General features: G+C 43.4%; 3 protein-coding genes across 3 annotated transcripts; 1 reads left to right on the top strand and 2 right to left on the bottom strand.

The window, feature by feature from the left end:
* Positions 1-606: 606 nt before the first annotated feature.
* On the bottom strand, positions 607-966 carry LOC146977645 (histone H4). The gene has a single exon (XM_085794006.1). It carries the CDS (start codon positions 922-924, stop codon positions 613-615), a length of 312 nt encoding a protein of 103 aa, XP_085650132.1. The 5' UTR covers positions 925-966; the 3' UTR covers positions 607-612.
* Positions 967-15,289: 14,323 nt separating this feature from the next.
* On the bottom strand, positions 15,290-15,727 carry LOC146977644 (histone H2A-like). The gene has a single exon (XM_085793997.1). It carries the CDS (start codon positions 15,720-15,722, stop codon positions 15,339-15,341), a length of 384 nt encoding a protein of 127 aa, XP_085650123.1. The 5' UTR covers positions 15,723-15,727; the 3' UTR covers positions 15,290-15,338.
* Positions 15,728-16,035: 308 nt separating this feature from the next.
* Positions 16,036-16,512, top strand: LOC146977643 (histone H3). Its single transcript, XM_085792453.1, has one exon. It carries the CDS (start codon positions 16,063-16,065, stop codon positions 16,471-16,473), a length of 411 nt encoding a protein of 136 aa, XP_085648579.1. The 5' UTR covers positions 16,036-16,062; the 3' UTR covers positions 16,474-16,512.
* The last annotated feature ends 1,971 nt before the right edge of the window (positions 16,513-18,483 follow it).

Here is an 18,483-nt window from a genome sequence, read left to right as displayed (position 1 = left end):
TCATGATATGGGGATGTTTCTCGTACTATGGTGTTGGTCCTATTTATCGCATACCAGGGATCATGGATCAGTTTGAGTACATCAGAATACTGAAGTAGTCATGTTGCCGTATACTGAAGAGGAAATGACCCCAAACAAGACAATGACCCCAAACACACCAGCAAGCGTGTAAAGAAAGATGTCAACACTGCTATTTTTTTGAACATTATATTTCTTGACTTTCTATAAATTATCAAATTAAATTACTTTTTCCAATTTTCTTGGTTTGAAATGGAATGTGCTGTGTCCCCAATGCAGTTGTGTTCCTTAAAATACAATTTATTTGAAGAATTTTGAGGTTTACTCACCTTTTTAAACACACAGCTATTATTATGAACATAACTGTATATATGGATACATAGCTTTACTCGAGAAAAGAGTATGTTTTTGTATAATAACCCTCCTTTCTTCACCAGTGCAAACAAGTAATTTGCAACATGTTTATCACAGTAGTGGACAGATACTGTATCGCTACATGTAGCAACAGAGTAACATCATAAGAAAAGGACAGAGCTCTCAGTGAGTGTGTGTGGCTCTAAAAAGAGCCTTTGTTGTGTTGTTGAGGTAAAGACTTTAACCTCCGAAGCCGTACAGAGTGCGGCCCTGCCTCTTGAGAGCGTACACCACGTCCATGGCGGTGACCGTCTTCCTCTTGGCGTGCTCGGTGTAGGTGACGGCGTCGCGGATGACGTTCTCCAGGAAGACCTTCAACACACCGCGGGTCTCCTCGTAGATCAGACCGGAGATACGCTTGACTCCGCCGCGGCGAGCCAGACGGCGGATGGCGGGCTTGGTGATGCCCTGGATGTTATCACGGAGAACTTTACGGTGACGCTTGGCGCCTCCTTTACCGAGTCCCTTTCCTCCTTTTCCTCGACCACTCATCTTGTCAGTTCAGTAGATGTCTACTCAATGCTGCAGGCTCAGCGCGTCTGTCCTTTTCTACCCACTGTGGGTGGAGCTTGGTGAGCGGCAAGAGGGAGGAGCAGGACTCTGGAGGGAGGAGGACGTGAGTGGACCAAGGCAGGAGGGAGGGAGAGAGAGAGAGGGGGGGGGGGGGGGGGTTAAAATAAAATAAGATAATGAAAATCATAAACAATAAAATTCTTTCAGAAAGCCTCAGAGATGTCCGCTGGCTAATTTCTCTCAACAGACTCCCAGTCAGAGCCATTGTGGAGTTGCTATGTTACTACAAAAAGATGCCCAATGCCCAACTGTTTCAGCGATGAAACCCAGACCCACCTCCTACTGGAATGTCACAGATCTCAACACGTATGGAACTCTATTAAACCTTTGGGACTTTCATTTGCCATAAACTTCAATTCTGTCACTTATGGACTCATCCAGGAAAATATACACACCCGAAACAAAAAAAACGTTTTCAACTCAACATCGCAATAATAACTCAAACTATGGACAACTAGATGCTCACTCACCTTAAAACGGATCTACATAGACGGCAATACAGTAGGCCTATTCAACAACATCATCACTGAACTCCGCAGAAGAAAAACCTTGGACAAACATAGCACTCTACCCTGGGACATTTTAAACCTATAAATTATTGTGTAAAAAATTCTATGCTTCTTTGTGGTTTTTGTGAACTGTTTTTTTTTTTTTTTTTGCAATGATTCTTTGTAATATGTAAAAACCTTAAATGAATATATATATTTTTTAAAAGTAAAATAAAATAAACAAAAAATAAATAAAGTGCTCATGAAATCCTTAGTGCCTGACACAAAAAGTTAATAAAACTACAAAAAACCTTAATATTCCTCCTTACAGCTCGTCCGCTGCAATTCAAGTGTCCTGAAGGCATATAGTCCAGAGTTTACTCAAAATTACGTCATTTAGGAAATTTTTACAGACTAAACAGTTCAGTGCGTGAACGTCAGAGTGCAATACAGGAATGTTTAGGCTGTAAAATGTCCTTATTGCAGTGAATGTGCAATAAGGAGGAAGATTACAAGGTTTTTGTGTAGTTTTATGGACTTTTTGTGTTTGGCACAATTGATTCTCCTATAAGGATTTGGTTGGACTACAAACCCCACTCCCGGGTCTCCAGATGCACTTTGAGGAATAAAAAAAACTACTCTGGAGTATTCATCAGCATGAGGGTGAGTCAATAATGACTGAATTTCATTTTTTTGGTGAACTATTCCTTTAAGGTGCACATAACAATCCAGCAAGGACAAACCTTGCCCCAACTGGACAGATGCATGACATGCTGTGAAACGTCATACTTGATTCAGCTTGATGTTCTTGTGTTCAAGTACCACTCACAGTTGAGGACTGGGTTGTCGGCTACAGCTACATTATCACTGTCTGTACTGCAGTGTAACACTTGTACGCAAGATTTCATTAAACATCTGGATTTGTACAAGAAGAAGCTCCGTGTCCCACAACTTTACTTTACTACTGCCAACCTTCCAGCTTTGTCAACCACCCTCGTGGCACCAACAACCTCCAACACCGTAAAACCAAATGTTTAGGATCTGAACACATTATTAAACACTTATCCGTAACACAGGAAAATGTATTTAGATTTTAAACACTATCCAAATGTGTTCAAACAAGCATTTAACAATGGAGATGACAGCGACACTACCAAATTATGTTAAATTGTATCAATTGATCTAGGGTGACATCAGGTAAATTGGGCCATCAGGTAAAATGAGCCATTTAAGGTTTGAGCCTCCAGCTTTTTAAGTTTTAACAGGCAATGGCTGTAAATTATTTCAAATTGTTGCTACCACTGTACTTGACAAAAAACAATTGATTTGAGTGGTCTCTGGTTGCTGTTGTGGGTGGGACAATGCTTTATATCCAGCCTGCTGAGGAGAAGTGTGTGAAAAGTGGCCTGGCAAACAAATTTCACTTGAAACTGATAAGGTTGATAACTCCGTAAAAAAACAGATATACAATAAAAAATGTGATTTATAATACACATTGTGATTCCCCCCATTGGATAGAATGTAAAGTTCTTGCTAAGCTTACTTATTTTTAATTTAAATGCATTTTTTGTGGGTGGCTCAATTTACCTTAAGAAGCCAGCAGCCGCCAAGTCCCCCAAGAAGGCCAAGAAACCTGCAGCGGCGGGGGGTGCAGTACAAAATACGTAGTCAGTCTTGAATCAATGGGACAACATTATGGTGGGGTGAGGGCAAGGTGCTGTGCTGTCATAAAGTTTCTAATTATGTCCCATAAGCCGTCCTCCCTCCTGTGAAGGTCCAACAAGGCGGAAGCAGCCTTTTCCATGCTTACAAGGTTTAAGAATTCATTCAACCATTTCAACATTTCAACAGTCGGGGTTTCTAACTTTCCAGTTCATTAGTATTGTACGTTTAGTTGTAAGACAAGCAAGTGAGACAATTTTTTGCGCAATTAAAGAGTTCATGCCAGACGGTTGGACACCTAACAGGCATGTGGCTGGAAAAAGATTCAGTTCAATATTTAAAATTTGGGACAATGTGTCTCTGACTGCATCCCAAAAGGCCTTGACATCAGGACAAAACAGGAGGGAGTGGCCCAGGGTGCCTACTTGCCCACACCCATGCCAGCATAGATGTGATACAGAGTTATCCATTTTGTTTAGCTTGTAAGGCGTGATATAGGCCCTATGTAAGATTTTAAAGTTGATAATCCTAAAACGTGCACATTTGGTAAAAGATACAGAGCTATTCCAGATTCTGTCCCATTCCTGCTGGGAAAGTGAGATACCTAAGTCTTCCTCCCATCTTGACTGAGCCCTAATGTTGGTGTTAGAGGAGGATAGGAGTAATAATTTATAAATGCCTGAGACCAGACCTTTTCCACCCACAAGTTTGCCTTGAGCTGGAGATAGGAGAGGAAACTTGAGTTATTCATGTTAAATTTCGATAGCATTTCAGAGAAAGGTATCATGGTGTTATCCTTCACAATTTGCCCTAATGTGTGCAATCCACAATTTTTCATAGCAGAGATACCCTCAGATCCTGTTGGCACATTTTTTGTACCATCTGATTTTTAATTTGGCTGTCATTTTGGCTGTGATCATGCTAGAATGTTCGTAGGTTGCAGAGAGGTGGCTTTTGCAAGGTACACCGTGCTCCTAAAAGATCTCCTGTCTGCACCTTATAGTTCTCTGTTTATCGCGTTGGCACCTCTTCTCCTGATATGGACAAAAAATGTCCCCATAGAGATCCATTGAAAATCGCAAAAACCCACACGTTTTCACCTGGGGGTTATGTTGTCCTAGAAAAATATTTTTTATATTTTCATGGTTTAATTCACATCAGGGGAAGTCAAAGTATAGGTTTATGGGTGATTTTTGAAATATCACTTCATATTACAGCGAGGACGCGGCTCCGAAGTCCGGGGCATTCTCTCCGGCCGGCCCCGCCATATCTGCTGCCGCGGTGAAGCTACTCGCGCTGCCCCGGTGGACTCACCGCCCCCCCAGCTGCAGCTGGTCCGTGCTGGGGGGGATCGAGCTGAGGGATTACATCCGCCTGATGATGCAGGAAGTGATTTGGTCTCTGATTTTCACCAGATTTAACTTTTTATCAAAATTTGCCCAGCTAATCCATTTTTTTCTCATTTTCTTAGTCCAAAATTTGCGCTGCAATAATCGAATACGTGGACGCGCGTGCCCGATGATGCGCGTGCATTCGTGTGTGGGGGGGTCCGTGTGGGTGTCCTGGTGCAGTGGGACTTGACTGGAGTTGAAATATTATCATCATCTGCAAGCAGCAGCTGTAAAACCAGAACCAGTCCCAGAAGCTCCAGGCCCGGAGAACCAGAGAGGGGGCCCTGCCAGAGCGCTCCCCAGGAATGGTGCATCGCCGCCCGGGTAAAATACGTGAGGGAGAGGGCTGGATGATTTGACGCTTTTTTCAAAACTCCGATCTAAAATATCAGATTATACCACTTTCCCTTGGTCGATTGAGGTCCAGTAAAAAGTATGATGGTCTTTTAACTCTCCTCTAGCCATGTGTGTATTATGATGTCATGTTTTTTACACAGAAAGTCACGTGATCATGCCTTTTAACCGACATGTCACAAAACAGTAAAACGGTAAAATGAAAAAAAAGCTCCAGCAAACTTTAAGCAAACAAATCAATGTTGGCCCTGTTCAAAGGCAGACATATGACATATGACTCATAATAGTTGGAGTAAATAAAATTATTTTTTAAATATTTATTTTATTGCAGTTTTTCAACATTTTTATGACGAATATTAGCGGTCCCTCACTAAAACAGGCCATGAAAGGGTTAAATTATAAAAAATATTGATGAAATTACACATCATTCATTAGAAGACAACTATAAGCAACAAAAAAAAAATATTGTAATACCTATTTTTACTTTGACGTGGTGTGTGTTTGAAAAATTGTACATTTTTTGTACCATATCAGGACAACGTTAGTGATTTTTAACAGGATCTGAGGGTTAAAGGGAGGCCGCCTGCTGAAATAAGAGGGTTACTCCATAGTGGGCAGGAGGGAAGAGAACTCCCCACAATGCCTAGCCTTCTATGTACAAGCTTTACTATGCCAATGGAGCACCTAATTATTGGATTGTCTATGCCAGCCATATTTATTTTATTTTCATTTAGGACAGTACCATAATGATGGCAGGGATATATGTTTATTATGATCTTTAATTATCTGTTCCTCTAACCAATCCCAATTTGGCTTACAGGTTTTAGTGCTATAGCCCCATACAATGGGAAATCTGGCATTGTATGCAAGATAATATAAATACATATCAAGAACACTTGGACCTCCTTTACTCTTCAGCATGGACATCTTTTTATAACTGATTCTAGGTTTTTTATTCGTCCATAAAAATGTAGAGAATATAGATTGTATATCTTTAAACCAATATTGAGGGAATTGAAGGGGAATAGATGATATTACATGGGCTAGTCTCGGCAGAGCATTCATTTTTAATATGTCTACCCTGCCCCATAATGACAAGGGTAAAGTTGACCATCTTTTCAAATCTTCTTTAATTATTTTAAGTAAAGCTGGAAACTGGGTCAGAGTAAAGTGTTCTAAACCATTTCATACATACCTGACCAAACCCAAATCTAGATAAAATATTAAATAAATATGGCCATTCTATTCTATCAAAGGCTTTCTCAGCGTCCAGCGATATTGCCATCGCTGGACGCTGAAGTGAGCCTGCTCTGTGCATTACATGAAACAGTCTTCTCATGTTGTTAGCAGACTGGCGGCCAGCTATAAATCCCACCTGGTCCAGGTTTACAAGAGAGGGAACTACTTTTTCCAGGCGAGGAGCAAGGAGCTTTGCAAACACTTTGTAGTCATTGTTTAAGAGACTTAAAGGCCTATAATTGCCCATTAATTGATGACAGTGGCGTCCCTAGGCTAAAACATTTTTTTTTTTTTTTTTTTTTTTAAAGGGGACCTATTATGCTTTTCCAGCTTTTCAGACTTTTATATATAAAATGTTGGATAATGGTTCTAGAGGCCGTGGAAGTGTCATATCCTGAGGTTAATGCATTTGGAGGTAAACCCTGCTAGATAATTGGGATTTCTCTGCACACCTGTTACACTCGGTTGCGCTGAGTTTTTTTTTACATGAGCTCGCGTCGACGTCACGGCGTGCCGGACTCCCCTACATGGTCATGCCGAGGTCTCTGCTCCAGCCGGCCCTGCCTCCTCCCATGCTGCTCTGTTGTGCCCGTGTCACAGCCAGCCCCCCTGTAATCCTCTCAGCAGGCACGCCGATTTTTCCCAGTGGCCACCCGTGGTACTGCAACAAAAAATCCCATGCGGCCCAGAAAGGATTTTTCCCATAGACCGCAATAGTAAAAGAGAAGCCTGTAAAACTGTTCACAGGACACCTCCAGCTGTAACCTCCGTTAATTACTAATCTTTGTATTCTATATTTTTAAGTCATGGACTTTTTATCCGTCAAAATGTTTTCTAACGGCCAGAAAAGCCACAGAAAAGTCTCATTTCTGGCCGTGACGTCACGGCTGTGTCCGTGCACCAGCAGTGCGCGGTCGTGTGTGTCTCGGGACCGAGGATGCCTGAAACTAATGAGACGCTGTCCGGTGCTAAAATCACTCAGAAAAGTGGAAAACACGGCTCAAAGGTGAGTTTTTGTTTGGTCACATCGAGTTAATTTAACTTTATGATATTTAATGTCTGTTATTAGTCTCTTGTCAACTCGTATTCTTATGTAACGTTTTAATTGATGAGATCGCCTCGTAGTGACTGCTTTTACTGACGTGAAACCGGACTGTTTTACATTACTTTCCCTGTAAAACCCATATTTTTCAGTAATTTTAGCTTGATAAGTCATTTATGCTGTATGTGTTTGTGTGTGTCAACAGTGTCTCATCGCGGCTGATGTTCAACACCTGTTGCTCCGTTCACGTTAATTTATTTTACGGCTTAATAATGCCACGGTGGTAAAATGTAGGAACCGAGACTTCTCCTCCATGGTCGGTGTGTGTGGTGTGTGTGTCCTGACGGTTCAGCTGCTCCCCGTCTTCACCGGGGCCGGAGGAAGAACCATGGACGTCCTCCTCATCCTCCTCATCCTCCTCACCGTCGTCAGTGTGTGTTTGTTCAGTGTCAGTATGCTAAATGATCACTTAAACTCATAATCATATTATTAAATTGTTCGGAAAAAAACAAACATGCTTGTGACTTTTTTCTTCTTCTACCAAATCCAACATCTGCAACTGTGTCTGAGGCATCGTGTTTGATTAAAAATGTCTGGTTCTGTGCTGTATTTAGTGGACACTGATATTCTGCGTGTTGTGGAAATATTGTATAGCTAAATTGTAAGTTAAACTGTTGAATTACAAAGAGTCTCATCCACCTGAAGGCTTAATGATGATGATGAAACTATGAACACAGCCAGTACAGACAATTATTAAAAGGAAGATGTTTTTGCCAAAGAGTTCTAATTTTCTTTAATCACAGCTGTGGTTGATAAAAACAAAACGTTTATAATACCTCCACCAACATCCTGTAGATACAACTGAATATACTATTCAATATAAAAAAGGTAAGAGTAAAGCCTCATTACATTATTTGAGGTGTTCTGTGGTCATCTCTGTCATGTTTAACAAAAATACAGTTAATTATGATTTATTTTCCATTGTGATTTAAGCTTACAGGTTCGGACTAACTCGTTTTCAGTGTAACATCGTATATTAATTAACTGTCAAAACGATTTAACGATCATATAAACGACCGTAGTAAACCTACGATCAGCCGTCTTACTTTTTAAATCATTATCTTTGTTTTAAAGTCCGTGTGAGTCCTGTAAAAGTCTTAATACTCATTCCTTAAATCCACAAGTAACACATACATGAACGCGCAGCGCCAAAACTAGAACGGCGGTTGCTCGTTCTCATTGCCCCAGGGCATGATGGGAGGCCGCAGAGCATTATGGGGGGTGACTCAACTGCGCATGCTCTATGGGCCGCATAACGCGGAAGTAAACCCGGAAGTCAGAAACTTTTTCGGCGTATGCGCCAGGCGAGCAACTTCCATTGAAATGAACGGCGGCCATTTTCCGGTCCGGTATCCAGTTAATATAATAACCCGTTACGCAAATACCGCCATTTTTGACATCCCGCAATGCATTGTGGGTATGCACCGATGCACTCTGGGATTGAAAGCGTCCAAACAACACCGCAGCACCGTGCTCCGCGGCTCTGACAGACGGGCCACGGCCGCAATGGACACAGAAGTTAACTTTAGTAATATGACGGTTAGTCATAAATGTAAACGGAATCAAAATAAAACTAGTGAAACTACTAAATCAACTTGGAGCACGAGCGTTTATAAGAACCAGGCGCATATTTGCAACAGGCTACTTATTTTTGCAATGACCAGCACCCATTATGCACAGAACAAGGAGGTCACTGCAGGAACACTGGAATAAAACTACTTTAACCCCCGACATATCTTTATTGACATCAGACAATAAATACGACAGCTTGTCTGTGTTACCAGACACAGGAGCTGATCAGAGTAGGGGTGTCAACGTTTACAATTTTTTTTGTGTCTAACAAAGGCTTTTTATTTATTATTAATTTCAAACAATTCTTATGCTCAGCACAGAAAATCTATAATATAATCTCTGTTGTTGTTACTGTTCAAAAGAGTCAGAATAGAAGGAAGGGTCGGATCGAGAGCAGCATTCATTTACAAGTTTAATCTGCACCAATAGCCTACACACCTTTTCTGAATAAATGTACGGCCACAGGCTACCGGCTCTTCCCTTGGCTCAGTCATCGGACCGGGCACGACCGGACAGGTTCGGCTCGAAAACATTTACTACCAGGGTTTTTTCTGAATTATAAATATTGAGGCGGCCGCCTCTGTCTGCGTTTGTACGGAGGGAGAGATCAGCTGATCCGCTGCTGTTTACTTTCTCTCTGAGCGTCTCTGCCTGCATGTTCAGCTGAGGGAAGACGCTGCTCACCTGTTGAGCTGATCATCAGGAGCAAGTTGATAACCAGCTTCGTACCGTGTTAACTCGGACCGGGGCTTGAGGTTTTGTTAAGATGGAATATGAACACAAAGCCGAGTCTCCTTCGCAGTACAGGCCGAAGGAGTCGGTGTTGTTGTTGTTTTTTTCCCCCCTCGGCCTTTATTCTGAAGGGACAGCTGGAAAGAGACCGGTAGGCTACGCGCAGATAGAGGGGGGAATTGACACGCAGTTCAGGCAACATTATCACCCCTAAAAATATATATTGGTGAGAAATGATCGAGGAGGAGGGGGGGAAAAGACGTGTAAACGACTATTGATTTTTCTAAACGGTTATGATTTGTTATCCGTGTACCTGTTTACACGTGTAGATGTTGACACTCCTAGATCAGAGCTCACAACTCACGTCTCTGTGTGTCTGTGTCGCGAGCAGGAGGAGCCGCTGTTGACAGGTGAGGACGCTGTAACACATAGCCTATTACTATAGTATTTGGTCATATACAAGGGATGTGAACTAAAATATGTACACGGGTTCGTCATATTACAGCGGCTACGGCCGTGATTACGAACTACAGCTGTCATGTGTTGGGGGGGGGGGGGCAACGTACAGTGTACACGTTTAAAACGGAAAGCATTGCACAGTTTACACGTGTACATATTTTAGTACATGTTCACATCCCTTAATAGTATATTATTGTGTTACAGTGTCCTCACCTGTCAGTCAGCGGCTCCTCCCGCTCGCTCTCTCGCGTGCAGGTGCACACAGACACAGAGACACACAAACACGGGAGCTGACAGGTTGTGCTGGACTAATAGAAGCTCTGATCAGCTCCTTGTGTCGTGGTAACACAGACAAGCTGTCGTATTTATTGTCTGATGTCAATAAAGATATGTCGGGGGTTAAAGTAGTTTTATTCCAGTGTTCCTGCAGTGACCTCCTTGTTCTGTGCATAATGGGTGCTGGTCATTGCAAAAATAAGTAGCCTGTTGCAAATATGCGCCTGGTTCTTATAAACGCTCGTGCTCCAAGTTGATTTAGTAGTTTCACTAGTTTTATTTTTATTCCGTTTACATTTATGACTAACCGTCATATTACTAAAGTTAACTTCTGTGTCCATTGCGGCCGTGGCCCGTCTGTCAGGGCCGCGGAGCACGGGGCTGCGGTGTTGTTTGGACGCTTTCAATCCCAGAGTGCATCGGTGCATACCCACAATGCATTGCGGGATGTCCAAGATGGCGGTATTTGCGAAACGGCTTATACATCCATGGTCACAGCGGAGAGCGGAGCAGAGCACTTCCTGCTTCTTCCCTGCATGTTGTAGCGCTGTCGCGCCACTTTATTGAGTTTTATTTAGGAGTTTACGCCGACGTTTCATGTAAGTGAAGCTGTACCTGTGTGAGGAGCGACGTACCGCCGGGGCGACGTTGTTCGCCGGACCGACGTAACGCTGGACCGACGGAGCACCGGAGCTCCGCAGCTGCAGCGGCTCCTCACACAGGCAGAGCCCGTCTGCAGGCCTCCTTGGCCGGGCAGGCGTCCGTGCTCATCGCGGTAGAGAAAACCCTCGCTAATAAACATACCCGCAGGTTTTTTAGACGTTTACCGCCGTGTGGTTAGTCTATTTAGCAGAATGTTGGTCTCATTGATGAAATCTTGTGGCAGTTGAATTAGTTTGAATGAAAAGTGAAGCTGTGAGAAGGAGGAGAGGAGGTGCAGTGCTGCGGAGCTCTGTAGTCTATGTGCACAAATCACCACATTTACATCAATAAATAACTGTTTTACAATGAACTGACCAGTCTGCATATATTTTTAATTTATTTTATATATTTATTTTTGCATTTTTATATTACATGTTACATGGTTACAGTCAGTAGTCGAGTTGTAAAAAAAATTCAGGGGGGATGGTCAATTTTTTTCACCTTATTAAAAAAAGGGGGGGGGGGGGGGCAGTGTAATTCATGTAAACTATATTATATAATTTATTATTATAAAATTATAAATTATATATAAATATATATATTTTATTATTATTATGGAGCTTCTCCACTAGTACCAACTCAGCTGGGCTTTAATTGATTTGACATCTATCTAAAGCACTGTAGGGGGGTCTGGGGGCACTCCCACAACTGCAGAAACTTCTCCCCTTTTCCGTGATTCGGAACCGCTCGGAACGCTATCTATCGCTAGAGTTCAGATTGTCACCTTGGTTACCTGGCTGTTAACCAATAAAACACGGAGGAGGATTCTCGCTTCTACAACACTTCTCTCTGATTGGTCGTGGCGTCGTGCCTGTGTTGCATTCACTGTGACCGGGAAATTACAAAACTACCTTCTCAGTTAATGTGCGCTTCTGTTTAACTCCGTCTGAGAAAACATCCTGGACCTGGGCTATGTAAGAAATGTTCGGGGGGAATGCCCAGACCAGGCGACAGCCTTAATATAATTATAGTTATGTCCAACATTTAATGTAAAAAGGGGATGGAGAGGGGGGATGGCATTTTTACAGGGGGGATGATTTTGATCGTTTTTATTTCAGGGGGGATGCCATCCCCCCCCATCCCCCCTCAACTCGACTACTGGTTACAGTAGCCTACATGGCAAAGACTACTCTATACCATTGGTTAGGGTGAGACGGTCATGGGCACATTTCATTACACAATGTAGACTGGTCAGATGCATAGGCTACTGGAGATCTGGCAATTTGCCTACTGCAGATTTAGCCTTTATTTGCATACTACATTTTGGCCAAATCAGTATAGGTACTAGTAGTAGACATCGTCATGGTAACACAATGCTGAGGGAGTGGTTAATTTGCATTTAAAGGGAGGGGCCACTGAAACAGACCGTTTTGCACAGCCCTGTTTTTGAGAATGCTGTGATGTTTGATCTTTGGGGTATTTTGACCGAAGCACGTCACAGACATGTCTTTTAGACACCCAGGAACTATTTTAGTTTGTGCAAAAAGGAGCATAATAGGTCCCCTTTAAGATCACATCCTCAAACTACGGTTATCTTATGTTGATGCTTCGATAAAACAGTGTTTTTGGACAGGTTTGAGTAACAATTAATTATATTTTTAAAAAGCCACTACTTTGGCTTTGGCACACAAGTGGTTAACACCTCCAGGTCGCACTTGACGTCATTCACCCAAAACAGCAGCGCATTTAACTTGACAACAAATACCTGACAGCAGGCAGGTTTGACAACAGCAAGCTGCAGCTGTCTTTTGGTAGCTAGTAGCAGCTAAAGTGTATCAAGATGCCACAAAAAAGATCTCCATGTTTTCCCCCAAAGGTGGTCAGCAATCAAAAAGGTAATGGGAATAGAAATTATGTAAAAATGTATAATTTCGAAAAGAGTGTTGCAGCTGGAACTACAAGAGGGTAGTAGCTAACGTTAGCTAGCTAGCAGCTAGTTGATATTGCTCTGGTTGATATTACATGAGAAAAAAGCAATCTGTAATTATTGGCATCTGTAAATGCAATTGTAGGGTGTGAGAATTGTGTACCTAGAAATAACTAAGTTTGGGCTTCTTCTAGAGGGGAAAGTTGCTGAAGTTAATGTGCTATAACATCGAACCATCTTGTTTATTTTCTTTTTCATGCATGATAGCAGCTAGTTAGCAGACAGGGATCCCGCACAGCCTGCCTCTTTTACTGTAGCTGCTAATGTGTTAAATGGAAACACAATGTGTTGTTACGTAGCTAGCTAATGTCAGTACATAGAACTAAATTCAAAATGGGTCATTCATTTGATGATCTGTGGATTGCATCGTTTTCACCTTTTTCACCAATGATGGAGAATGTCTCTATGCCTAAAAAATTTCGGCGCGCGCTCTGCGCGCGCATATATTGCATGTGTCACTCTTCCGGGCTAAGCCCTGGATGTGTCAAAATCCTAGAGACGCCCCTGATTGATGATCTACATCTAGAAAAGATTAAAACTTTGGAGAAGGGGGAAGAGGAAGAGAAGGGTCGTGTGGTTCCTGGAGCGCGCCTGGCCGCGTCCACAGCTCGGCTTTAATTAAGGGGGAGACACCCCCCATTCAGGGAGTGACGTCACATCCAGCTGAATGTGATTCCCTCGTTAAGCCGCCGCTGCCAGTAGACGCAACATACTGTCAGTCAGTCACCCATGTCTTTTCTTATGGATATTATTGACAATTTGGAAAAAGACAAAAACTTACTGAAAAATACTCAAACTTCAATAGGATTTTTACTGCATTGATGCAAAGTAAAACTACTTCATATTAATGTGGAGTAGTTATTAGTTAAACATTACATACTCAATTCATCCAATCCATTTTTATTTATATAGCACATTTTCAACACAAACGTTTACCAAGGGTGCTGCACAGTCATCAAAGACATACAAAATATTCAATTCATCATTTATAACACAAATACTCATTAGTATGTCTAGTTTACTTACAAATGTTTTACTCATTGATAAGCACTAACTGTATTCATAAACTACATACTAATGAGTATTCATGCATTAGAAATGAACAATTCACTATTTATTAATGCTTAATAGTGTGTACTTGTTATCATAAATTGAACAAAGACAGAATCGATGGAGAGACCTCCAGATGTTTGTCACCCTCAGTCTGCAGCAGCTGTTTCCTCTACCAGTTTGTCATCATCCAGTGCTCCAGCTCTCTCTCTCTGCAGCCTGATGTGTTTAAGGCTAAAAGACCCTGTCTTGTCCTAATGTGTGTGGCTGTGTCACTCTATGAAGCTTCTCAAGCTCAATCACTGAAATATAAATAGCATTTTTCTTTTGCAGCTTTCAGGAGTTGTAGAATATCATTGATCCAGACAGTCCACAGAGACGTGTCACTTTCCTTTCTATTGTTATAGATGTGTCTGCCTGTCTTATGTGACGACCTGCTTATCATACTAAAAGGAGCAGCACACATCCCTCCACAGCATTTGTATACAAACAATCAAAACCATTCTCACCTGTCCCAGAACAACATTGTCAGTCTGATGCAAAGCACTTAGCATAATAAAAAGAGAACATGAATCCTCCAGAGCATTTACATGCCTTGTTCAACAAGCTGCTACAAGGAAAAAAATGACTATTGCAACATACACTACTGACAAAAAGTTACAGATATTTGACAAGGATATCGCTATAAAGACTTTATGCTACAGTGATATTCCATCATGAGAGTCTTTTAAGTAGAAGGATGTAATGGTAATTTCTTTATCTCAAACAAAAGCTAACAACAGTGGTGGCTATAGCACAACAAACATCTCAGTGTCTCAATAACTTGATAAGTTTGACCAAAGTGTTGTCTTGGTCTCATGATGTCAACATGGTGGAGAGGAGAGGGAGAAGAGGACTGTATACAAATGATCATTGAACCAGAACATTTAGTGGTTCAATGACAATTGAAGCACTAAATCAAACAGTGCTTGTGATTTTTGTGGTTAATCACCTTGTTAGAGAACAGCATGTTATTCTATAAGGACTGAAACATTGAACATGCATTCTAAAAGTTTAGAGAAGGTTAAATGAAGTTGACCTGTAGCCTAAAGGTTATAGTGCATTTTAGGTACATTCTGAAATGTGATTTATATCCTAACTTTTTGAGTAGCCTAGTCGTATAAGGAAGGAAACCTAATCAAAAAGTGTGAGAGACTGTTTATTAAAAAATGATAAGACAAAATTATGACTGAGTTGTGATGTGTTGAATATTTCAATATAAAAGTATCTTAATAGTAATGAATGTATTGTGTTGTGAGAGTGCAGGAGCTGCTCTTTGTGAGTGAGTGTGTGGCTCTTAAAAGAGCCTTTGTGTGTTTTGTAGCAGAAGCAGCAGCAGTTTACTTCTTGGCGGGCTTCTCGGTCTTCTTGGGCAGCAGCACCGCCTGGATGTTGGGCAGCACGCCGCCCTGAGCGATGGTGACTCCGCCCAGGAGTTTGTTGAGCTCCTCGTCGTTGCGGACGGCCAGCTGCAGGTGACGGGGGATGATCCTGGTCTTCTTGTTGTCGCGGGCAGCGTTTCCAGCCAGCTCCAGGATCTCAGCGGTCAGGTACTCGAGCACAGCCGCCAGGTAGACGGGGGCGCCGGCTCCCACACGCTGAGCGTAGTTTCCTTTACGCAGCAGCCTGTGGACACGGCCCACGGGGAACTGGAGCCCGGCACGGGAGGAGCGGGTCTTGGCCTTAGCGCGGGCTTTGCCTCCGGTTTTTCCACGTCCACTCATTTTGCAGTAGCTCTGTATGACAGACAGTCAGAGAAAGTGAGGAGCAGACACACACAGCCTCGGTTAAATGAGCGCGGAAAGCGCGGGACGGTCGGTGAAGGACCAATCAGAGGAGAGGCCGCTGTGTCCTCCAATGAGCAGCCGACGCTCAGGCGAGGGAGGCGGGGAGGGTCTCTCCTCTGGGCGGTGCCGAGCTCCAGGAGCCCAGGACCACCAATCAGGACCCGGGACCCGGAGCGGCGTCACCGAGGCTCAGCCGGTCCCACGCTTTAAGAGCCGAGGCGCCGTGGGTCGAGTCATTGACTTTTCTCCTGCTCAGAGAAACAACTCGTAGTCTACCATGGCAAGAACCAAGCAGACCGCTCGTAAATCCACCGGAGGCAAAGCCCCCAGGAAGCAGCTGGCCACCAAGGCTGCCCGCAAGAGCGCCCCGGCCACCGGCGGCGTCAAGAAGCCTCACCGCTACAGGCCCGGTACCGTGGCTCTCAGGGAGATCCGTCGCTACCAGAAATCCACCGAGCTGCTGATCCGCAAGCTGCCCTTCCAGCGCCTGGTCAGGGAGATCGCTCAGGACTTCAAGACCGACCTGCGCTTCCAGAGCTCGGCCGTCATGGCTCTGCAGGAGGCCAGCGAGGCTTACCTGGTGGGTCTGTTCGAGGACACCAACCTGTGCGCCATCCACGCCAAGAGAGTCACCATCATGCCCAAAGACATCCAGCTGGCCCGCCGCATCCGCGGAGAGAGAGCTTAGAGTGCTGCCTCCTCTCACCTCAATAACGGCTCTTTTCAGAGCCACCAACCTCTACTCTAACAGCAAAGTCCTCTGCTCTCCTTACTCGTTCTTGGTGTGTTTTTTTTTATTGCGCTGATCAATAACTTAACTCACTCTCATACACAGTATAAAGACCTCAACCCCCCCATCAGCGGTCTCTTCATGGTCATACTATAACGGCTGTCTTGGAAAAATATGCTTTTTCATAATTTTGGTGATAAAATATATTGCAAATAATAACTCCACTGTTAGCCTATATAAGTCCAAAATCACCCCACCCACCAATACAACAGCTGTTGTGTATAATACTGTATAAAGAAAAATAGCCTCAATAGCTTGGTTGGTAGACTTTCAAAAAACAGCTATTATCAGCTCTTTATATGGTGAAGAAGTTTTTTCACCACTAGAGGGGGCAGAAGGCCCAGATGAATGCAAAGCCAGTAAGACTCGGAGAGACAGAACGTTTCAAGATGTTGCTGTGTTGAGACTTAAACCCCTACATTAAACAGTCCGCCTGGAATTATTTTATAGCTGTTAAAGTGTCATACAATCTGCTATGTGCTTTTGTCCCTTTTTTCAAGACTACTTCTTTCAACATCCAGCAGTTGTTTTGCTTTACTGTATCATAATGGTGTTATAACAGGATGTAATAACAGAAAAACACAAAAAACAGAATTGAATTTTTAGAAGTTTTTTACTGAAAAGCACTCGGAATATATATGAATAAAAGAATTTGAATGTGCAAAATGAACAATGAACTGTAAACACACAAAAATAACAAAAAAAACAAGCATGTAAACTTTGGCCCAGTAGTTATATATTTTAGGCCTCTTTCTTTCAAGTCAGTCCAGGCATTTTTAGCCCTGGTGGTACTGCAGGAAGCAGTTCCTGTCCAGCTGTAAGCAGAGTCCTACATTGCACTGCTGACACTTCCATGGAGTGCTCCTCTTGCAGACAGTGCACTGCTTTCTTCCCATGCTTGCCCTCTGCCTCTTCTCCCTGTTATCACCAACACAAGTGGGGATAGGAAAGTGTCCTTGACTCGGGGGCTCAGGCTTGTTAGCAACACCGATGAGCTGAGCAACGAGCTCCTCCTGGAAGGCCTGGCGCGTCTGGGGTTTCTGCTGCCTGCTGCTGCACAGCTCTTTGTGGATGACGAAGCTGTTGGTCACCGCAATGTCCAGAAGATGCTGGAAGACCGTCATGTTCCATCTTCTTGTTTTGCGATGGACGGAATTCGTTCCCAGCATCTGATCTGATGTGTCCACTCCCCCCATGTACTTATTGTACTCCATCACAGCTGTCGGTCTGGAGACGGGGACCCTCTCCAGAAGGCCGTCTTCATTCCTTTTCCAGCGCAGCACTGTGTCCCCGCTGTAGACAGAGTGCACGGTGGTACAGAGGGAGACCTCACGTGTGTCCATCCACTTGACATATAAAAGGCCCCCGTCCCTGATCCACCGAATGGAGCCTCTTGGGGACTTTTTGTGCAGGCCATTTTCCAGCGTCGATGGAACTCCCACTCTGCCCTGCCTGTAGGTGCCACATGCACCAAACCCCTGCTCTCTTAGGTGTTGGAAGAGGGCAGGGCTGGTGTAGAAGTTGTCACAATAGACAATATAACCTGAACCCAGGTAGTCTTTGTTCACCAGTGTTGAAACAACATCAAAAGACAGCCCCTTCCCTGATGAAAACCTTGACTTTCCTGTGTACAGTCTGAAGTCAACTGTGTAGCCGTTCACATCAGCCAAAACAAAGAATTTCAGTCCCCACTTAGTGGGCTTGGCTTTCATATACTGCTTGATGGATAATCTTGCTTTGGTAGCAACCATCCTTTCATCGACTGATACATTCTGCTTTGGGTGGTAGTTGCTCATGCAGCGATTCCTCAGCATGTCAAGGAGAGGTCTGACCCAGTGAATTATATCATACTCCTCTGTGCCCCTTTTTTCATCATTGGCTGCGTCTTCCACAGGATCACTCATATAG

Source organism: Trachurus japonicus, chromosome 12 (genome assembly GCF_045865225.1).
Source record: "Trachurus japonicus isolate A0001 chromosome 12, Traja_1.0".
Taxonomy (NCBI): domain Eukaryota; kingdom Metazoa; phylum Chordata; class Actinopteri; order Carangiformes; family Carangidae; genus Trachurus; species Trachurus japonicus.
This window is presented reverse-complemented; position numbering and strand designations above follow the sequence as displayed.

Excerpts from the sequence above, each read along its gene's own strand:
- LOC146977643 (XM_085792453.1), top strand. The coding sequence starts at position 16,063 with ATGGCAAGAACCAAGCAGACCGCTCGTAAATCCACCGGAGGCAAAGCC.
- LOC146977645 (XM_085794006.1), bottom strand. The coding sequence starts at position 924 with ATGAGTGGTCGAGGAAAAGGAGGAAAGGGACTCGGTAAAGGAGGCGCC.
- LOC146977644 (XM_085793997.1), bottom strand. The coding sequence starts at position 15,722 with ATGAGTGGACGTGGAAAAACCGGAGGCAAAGCCCGCGCTAAGGCCAAG.